Source organism: Lissotriton vulgaris, chromosome 8, assembly GCF_964263255.1.
Source record: "Lissotriton vulgaris chromosome 8, aLisVul1.2, whole genome shotgun sequence".
In the NCBI taxonomy this organism is placed as follows: Eukaryota; Metazoa; Chordata; class Amphibia; order Caudata; family Salamandridae; genus Lissotriton; species Lissotriton vulgaris.
In genome coordinates this window covers 602,041,938-602,050,235 of record NC_141696.1, presented here as the reverse complement: position 1 = coordinate 602,050,235, position 8,298 = coordinate 602,041,938, and the positions used below count along the sequence as shown (strand labels likewise).

The 8,298-nt window shown below is 41.8% G+C and overlaps 1 protein-coding gene across 1 annotated transcript; it reads left to right on the top strand.

The window, feature by feature from the left end:
- The first annotated feature begins 207 nt into the window (after nucleotides 1-207).
- On the top strand, nucleotides 208-7,684 carry LOC147697782 (late histone H2A.1-like). Its single transcript, XM_086933342.1, has 2 exons — nucleotides 208-280; nucleotides 7,160-7,684. The coding sequence occupies exon 2, from the start codon at nucleotides 7,164-7,166 to the stop codon at nucleotides 7,578-7,580; it is 417 nt and encodes a 138-aa protein (XP_086789468.1). The 5' UTR covers nucleotides 208-280; nucleotides 7,160-7,163; the 3' UTR covers nucleotides 7,581-7,684.
- Nucleotides 7,685-8,298: the final 614 nt, after the last annotated feature.

Here is an 8,298-nt window from a genome sequence, read left to right as displayed (position 1 = left end):
AAAAACGTTCTTTTTTGTGGGGTGGGTGGGTGGGTGGGGTGTGAGTGAGTTGACACCTCTCTCTCTTTTTCTGAACTGGGCAGGGCAGCGAAGCGGGAGTGCGCGCCTGACACTCAGGTGGCAGTCGTTGCGTTCTGATTGCAGGTGTCAGTTAGCCCCTAACTGCTGGGGCTTTAAAAGGAAGCTGGGCGCGCGCAGATTGAGATCATCTGTGTGAGCGAAAGGTTGTTGCAGGCGGCTGTGGGGCGAGTGAAAGCGGTGAGCGTACGCTGTTTAGGAGGTGTTTTACTCCATTGGTGGTGGGTTTTATGCGAGTTTTCCATCTGTTCTTCCTTGCCCTCAAACAGTATTGTTTCCAAGCATCCTTCTTCGCTTGCAAGTGCTCAATGTTGATTATGTTTAATTTTCAATTGTGTTTGTTTTCAAGTAAGCCTTTGGCTCTTATTGACTTTGATGAGATCTTAATATTTTTTTTTTATTGACGTACGGACCCTCCCATGTCGATTACCTTTTTCCCTAGTTCACGAAGTACTAATCTGTCCGATTCTGCAATGCTGACTTTGATGCTTGGAAAAAATGACTCCAGCATAGTATCTGTAAAATGCGCAGACTAAATTTTATAGCGACCAGAAAATGCGTAAGTTCTCCTAATGTGACTATATTTAAGAAACGAGCGCGGATCCCCTCACAATCTCTCAAAATAATTATAAACCGAAATCAATGTGTTGCGCATGTTAAATGCATTGTCCGTGACAAACCGTTGCGGCGCGAGCGCAACATTGCGTACTCCATAATATTGTTTTCATCACCTTGTAACTATTCGCCAACAACCTCTAGGGTCAGCGAGGGTACAAAGTCTAAGTATTGTGGGATTAGTACGCTAACTTGACTTTAGCGACAATGTTCCAGGTAATGCTGCCAGCACCAATAAACGTTCATTGGCAAAGACAGCAGGTCGCTCACATTTTAAAACCAGGCCTACCGATTTGGCAACACTTGTTCGTATTCGGTCATATCAATCCTGCTGCTCTGTGTGGCAGGAGTAAGCTAAACGTATGTAATTAAATAGTTCTATTAATTTGAGGGCTTAAAGCCGTCTAATAATTGTGAGACCAGGTGTGATAGTTTATAAAACATTGCAGGATACACCACGTGCTTAAAGTGAAACCCTGTTTCTTGTATTCGAAATATCACGCTTGTTCACTATGGCATGCACCATAGACCGGGCCACGGGAATTGTTCAGTGAGGTGAACATTGTTCGACCGGGTTTTTAAAATTATGCCGGTAACTGAAGTTCTTTTTGGCCGTATTATCATTTCAACGCACATTAATGCTCTGGGCAAATTTGCCCCTCCTTAGTACCACAGTCATCCGCTGAAATGTCATTAGTTAACCTTTGCTACTGCTGCCCTGCTCTCAAATTGTATATTCTGTTAAATAAGTATCAGAGAAAAGTAACTTTAATCAACTGGTGGCTGAAATGTAGTACATTTTTTCGTTGTGCCGCTCTTTTTGAATTTGTTTTGACTTTTCAAGAGAATTAAACCCTGGCAAATCAATAAGTCTCTGCTAGATAATGCCACGGTACTGGGTACATAAGTATAGACTCCCAATCAACACTTTCCCTTTTTGTAGACCAATACCTCAAATTACTCACTTTCGCTCCTGCAGAAGGTCAACAGTACAGCTATTGGATGCTCTCACTTTGAACGACTGCCTTTCGCCAATGCATATGTACAAAAATAGTTCCCGAAAAATATAAATAGTTAGTCACTTGCGCTTCCCAACCACGGAGCATTCCTACCTATAAACCAGCTTTGGCATATTCATGTATCCTACCGAAAAATAGCACAATTCATTAAAGTAGCCAGTGTATACGCATATTTTTCGGTTAAAGATACACCCAGGGTTGTGACTGACTTTTCAACCATTTGTATCCGACTTGAAGGGACTCAACTGCTTCTCACCTATTGGGTTGTTGGAAAAGCAGACTGACTTTTCAACCACTTGTATCCGACTTGAAGGTCAACTGCTTCTCACCTATTGGGTTGTTGGAAAAGCACTATCAGTATAAACTATCTTGGCAAAGCTTCCACCCCAATAAAGAGACAAAATCTATCATCTAACTGTACTCGCCAGTGACTAAAGGCACCTATAGGTGTGGTGATATAAAAAAAAGGTGTATTAATCTGTAATTTGACTCTGCTCCTTACGAACCAGGGTTGGTCAACTCTTCCTAAGTAAAATGCACACATGAGTAAAATGGCAGAACCCTGTGTACAAATTCATATACTAAAGCCACACACCTCAGCCTGGTACAGGTCATTTGAAGCAGTTGCCCCTGACTTGAGATAGACTTCACAAGTGGGACTGCAGTTTCATGAAAATATTTCAATGGTTTTGCAGTTGACTTTTTAAGAATACCTAGTAACAACTTGTGGAACTGCCCCTTCATGAAGGAATAGCCAAGCTTTTGCATTGTCTTGAGGGGGGATACCTGGTAATGACCAGGAACTGCATCTCCGTGAGACATTTTTAAGATTCATCACTTGATTCAAGGGCTCTTTAACTTTAGGATTTGCCCGGTTTGTGTGTGAAACTTAATCCTCTATTGGCTTGCATTTTGCTTCTTCCCACAACAGGGCATTTTACAGTGACGTAAAAATCCCACTCAAATAGTTTGCCAACAATGTGGTAGAAGGCACTGGACAACCATTTATTGCTAGTACCTATATTTGGTGGAAGGCACTTGGCCTAACCAGTGGATAGAAAATTTGATTATTGTAAAGTGTTTAAATAACAATCAAGACAATTGAAAGTTGCAATATTGATATACCAGCATTAGCATATTTACTTCTAGTGAATTAAATGAATGTTTATTAGCATAGCAAGAGTGCGTTTGTTTTCAAGCTCAAACCCCCTAAAGTTTGAACGACATTTTAAGTAGTTGCATCTTCCTAGAGGAATACTTAGTAACCCCATGAGTTATTGCAGCTCTGAGCAACTTGTTAGGAAGTTGCTTCTGATTAGAAAGGGACATCTAGTAAAGTTCTGAAGGACAGCAGTCAAAGACTTTATGCTGTTTATTAAATAGATATATAGAAATTATTTGCAGTAACTCCAGCTATGCGGGGGCGGCAACCCAAACCAAGGGTATATTGGGTGCAATAATCACCAATTACGTTTTTGGGATTAGCGTGCAGATTTTGGGTATTAAACCAAAACCTGCATGTTCCAGTGAACACTAGTTTTTGCACACTTTGGTATTTACAGATCTGACCCGCCACTGTTACAAAATTCAATGGGTGATAACAAGTTACAGTAGCCAATTTAACTTATGCAAAACAGATGCATAGCTTTATCTCAGATTCATATGGGAATGGCTTCCTCTGGGAAGGAGTAGGAGAATGAAAACCTTTCATATAGCGGACCCCATGCTACATGAAACTGGTGCCCATATGCTCAGCCCAACAAGCAAGAGCTCACTCTATTCTAATGTTATAAAATAAATGTAGGAGCAGATGTTACCGATTCCCAGAGCTGTGAATAGGTGTAAAAATGTGTTGCATCTGCTTTTACAACCAAAACTTCAAATGCAAAATAAAACTGATTCTCATTTTGTAGAACTCGACACCCATATTTGAACTTGGTAAAAATCAAACTACTTAACATGGACTTAAGTCTCTCTAATAATTCCAGTAGCATTATTGCAATACAAATCTGGTCAAGTATCAACGGTTAATGGTTTTAGAGTATAAAAGCTGTAATAAGTTCCTATACATGGCTAATGGATTTCAGGGGTTTCAATTGGTTAATCCCCATCTTTAAAGAATTTCATGTAATCTTCTGACTTAAATTTGCAAGCAACTTGTGGCCATGTTTACTACTTTTTCAATTGGTTAATCCCCATCTTTAAAGAATTTCATGTAATCTTCTGACTTAAATTTGCAAGCAACTTGTGGCCATGTTTACTACTTTTTATATTCTATCTTCTGTGGCACATATAAGGTAGTCGTTGCAAAACTATCACTTGCAATCAGTTCATCACTTCGATGGCCCCTGAATTAAACAGCCACGCATTTTAAATGTGACTCCTTTCTCACCCCCAATATCTGTCTTCCAATTATCCCATAAATACCTCTCAAACTTAGTCCTATAACTGAATATTCGGCTATTGTCTAGGACTTTGTTTGGTATGCAAAAGGCTGTAAACGTTTATTAATCGCAGATGGCATAACCCTGTTAGCTGAAAACAAAGGCTCTCTGTGTTAAACCAGTATAACAGACCACCACAGATGTGAGATCAACACAGGCTTATTCCTTTAGGGTAGTGCTTTTATCCAACGAACTGCAGATGAGGCTAGCTCTGAAACTTTTTTTCTCTATTCTCTCAATGAGTACTTTCGCTGGCCAGGAACAACAGTATAATGTCCGTTGACTGGCTGTTCATATCAAGTTACACTTTTATTCAATATCTAACTACACCACCCTTTTGTGGTGTGTAGAGGTCTGTTATAGCTATCTTTTGAATGTACTTGACTTTCTCCTCCCAGCCCACTTGGATTCGGGCAAAGGGCAAGCTTGAATCTGGCCTTGCACTGAGAAAGGGTACAGGGTATTATTTCCATGTATATTTCCCAGTTCCATTCGGTACAACTCCTAAAATTCCACTCGAGATGTAGATTCAATTAACATTATCCAGGCCACTGCGGCCCTCACTTTGGGAGGGACAGGACCATGTGTAAGCAACACAAAGAGGCTTTTTTTGTTTGTTTTCCAGGCGCATTCCAAAGTACAGAGTAAAGTGACAGTGGGTGTAAAAGCCCAGCTGGTAAACTAGTTAGGTGAACTGTAGAAGACTCTCATTGATCAATTGAAGGTCTAACTGGTTCAATCTCAAGGTTTACTGTACATGTATAAAAGGATAAAAAGCAATTAAAACCATGATTGTAAGATCTAATGGTTCTTGATTTAATCAACAACTTTGGGAAACAAATCCAGGGATATCTCTCAAATGGCGTCACCCATTTAGCAATGAAGGTTTGTTAAACTGTATTTATGGTAAATTTATACATTACTTACCACTATTTAATCACATTTGAAGAGTAGTGGTAGGCCTCATCTGGAAAGCCTGCATGCATGAACTTTCTTCACAATACCAAATTTAAAAAAATTAAAGTTTACTAATTTTCTAAATTGGTGTAAACTTCTTTCACTTATTGCTGCATAAATACTTAACTCATTGCCTCCAAGTTAAGCCTGACTGCTTTGTGCCACGCTACCAGAGGTTAAGCACAGGTTAATTTAGGGAATGTTGTGGTTCACTCTGACCAGTATTGTATTTGATTGGGGCTTTTACCACTCTGCTAATAACCCAGTTTCTTAGAGCCCCACAAGTCATGACTAGTGAGACTACAGAAGGACTGAGTGTCCACTGTAACCAGTCATACAGACAGCCAGGTACTTGGACTCCCACAGTATAAATGTGCATAACCAAAGACCCCATTGGGCCTGGGGAAAATTGGAGAAGTGGCTGAAGCCATTCAGTTCACTTGCATCGGCTCACTACAAACACTCAGACATGCAGTTGCTCACTTCAAGAACATGGGATTGTGGTTTCTCGAAGCTCCGAAATAGGCTTCCACATGAGCTTCGTGGTTTGTGGCTGTTGACAGTTTGGCTTCAATCTTCTTGTCCCAAACCTACTCTGTACCTGCCCAAGCAATGGGATCCATCAATTCCAATGCAACTTCATCTGAGATTGTGAGATACTCCAAACTCCACTGAATACACCAACCCTCCATTAACCCCTTAACTGCGGCGGCTATTCCGCCGCAGTGCTAAGGGGGTGGGGCGGCCGCGCAGCGGGTGCATGCTGGTGACTGAACACTCAGTCACCAGCCGCGGTTGCGCAGTGCTCATGACGGAGCGGTTCCGTCACGGCCCCGCCCACTCAATAGAACGTTCAGCGCAGGAGCAGAATCCGTGCAGGCGTTCCGAGCGGGCCGTGACGGAACCGCTCCATCAGCACAGCGCGACCACGGCTGATGACGGAGAGATTCAGTCACCAGAAGGGGAGGGGTTAATGGCCAAGAAAAGTAATGTGATAGGGAGGTTTTATCAATGCTGGACTTCAGGCTCAAATACGTACTGAGACTCATTAGCACACTGGGTCCCTACTGAGTTGTGTTGAGTTTGTTGCTTTTTTAGATCTTGTAGACTAGATCTATTGCATTAGATATGACTATGACTCCTAGTTTTGACACCATAAGCTTTACACATCCATTTGCCTGATGATTTTACGCTAAGGAGCCTTAAATATTTGTGTGGCCAAGAGCTTGCAGAGCTCCAGACCACTTGAAAAAGGGTTAGGGGCCTGGATTTGACATGCCTGTTCGTTTCTGGGCTTATCACAAGATGTGATATTAGATCTTTGGGACGTGGCAGGGACTGAGATATGGAAAGTGGTCTGATGTGCACTCTTATCGTTTTTTTGTGCAAGACAAATCTGCAGTCTAAATTTGAAGTGCATAATGCAACTCTTCAGTGGTGCTAATTGTGACTACCATCAATCCATTAGTTCTTCTCCGTGCAACTTGTCCATTGAACACTTATTCACCAATTGTTTTAGATTTGGCAGATTTAGATGGGCTGTCTCTTGAATGACCTGATGAGGTCCAATTTAGTGTAGCAGGCTTGTTGCACATTTTTTTTTGGAGGGGGTAAATTAATGTAGACTAGTCACTTGCACCTGTCTTTCTTCATTCTTCATGCAGTGTGCACGGAGCATTGAAGCATGCTAACCTTTCTGACAAACCAACACAAGTGGTTGCCCTACACTTTCTTCTCCTTAACCTAACAGGTTATGTTCAAAGTCACCTTTCCACTGACCACCCTCAGTCATTTATAGGGCTCTGGGTGGCTTGAACATTTTCATTGTAAACAAACTAGCAAAAAATAGCCTGCAGAAAGGACCATGTGCTCATAACACTCGTTCAAGGAGCTCAGCCATCTACCAGCAAATGTCATTGTACAAAGGGTGCTTAAACGGAGTCATAGATGTGTTGTGCGTTTGTGACGAATGTCTCATATAGAGTATTGCATGGTTATACATCACAGTAACGCTTTTTTTTCTTCAACCCCCTCCCCTTTCCTCAGCATCATGTCTGGCCGTGGCAAGAAAGTGGGCAAGCCAAAGGGAAGTGAGCACAAGACACGATCCTCCAGAGCAGGCCTACAGTTTCCGGTTGGTCGCATCCATCGACTGCTGAAGAAGGGGAACTATGCCGAGCGGGTGGGCTCTGGTGCTCCTGTTTACTTGGCGGCTGTTCTGGAATACCTGACTGCAGAGGTGCTGGAACTGGCGGGAAATGCCGCAAAGGACAACAAAAGATCTAGGATTGTGCCAAGGCACCTCCAGCTGGCTGTCAGGAATGACGAAGAGCTGAACAAGCTGTTTGCTGGTGTGACCATTGCAGAAGGTGGTGTTCTACCAAATATCCAAGCTTCGCTGCTCCCCAAAAAGACTGCCAAGGGGTCAATGCAAGAATCCAAAGACGTGGAGTCTCAGGAATTCTAGAAACCTGAAAGCATTGATTCCCAAATGCTCCTTGAACTAGTTCATGCCCTTTTTTTAGTCTGTTTTTAATGCACTATAGTGAATAAATGGTTTATTAATTTCTTAAATCGTCTGACTTCTGATGTTATATACAGTAAAATTGCTGCATCACAAATGTTTGTTCGGCTATTAGTAATAAACCATGCTGTGCCTCGCCCCCCCCCCCCTTACAAAGGATACAGTGGCATGGGATCCTATGTTGGTGGGACGACCTGTGTTCCAAAACTTTTGTTAAATGGGCCAGCCAGTGACCGATGTCAATACATCAGTATGCCTAGCTGACCTAATCGTACAAAGTAACTTACTCAAGTGCTTATTGTTGATGGATATAAAACTGGGTGAGATTCTACCCCCCCTGACAAAAATCTACACTAGATTACTTTACGGGTTGATGTAAGAGGCTGGCTCTATATATACTATACTCAAAGGAGGTAGTGTGCATAGTCCAGGGAGTCCCAGAGGTATAGCAGAGGATGAAGTACATAATTCCTTACACTAAATTTAGTGTTAGCTGAGCAGTCTGGCTTATCTGAACGAAGTGTTAAGCATTTGTCCATACTCTGACACACAATTATGTCTCTCATTCAAAGACTGAATCCAGACCAATTGTCTGTATGAAAGTTGGGTTTTTATTACTTTCAAATCCTTAATATATTTCAAAATAAGGTGTAATGGTTTT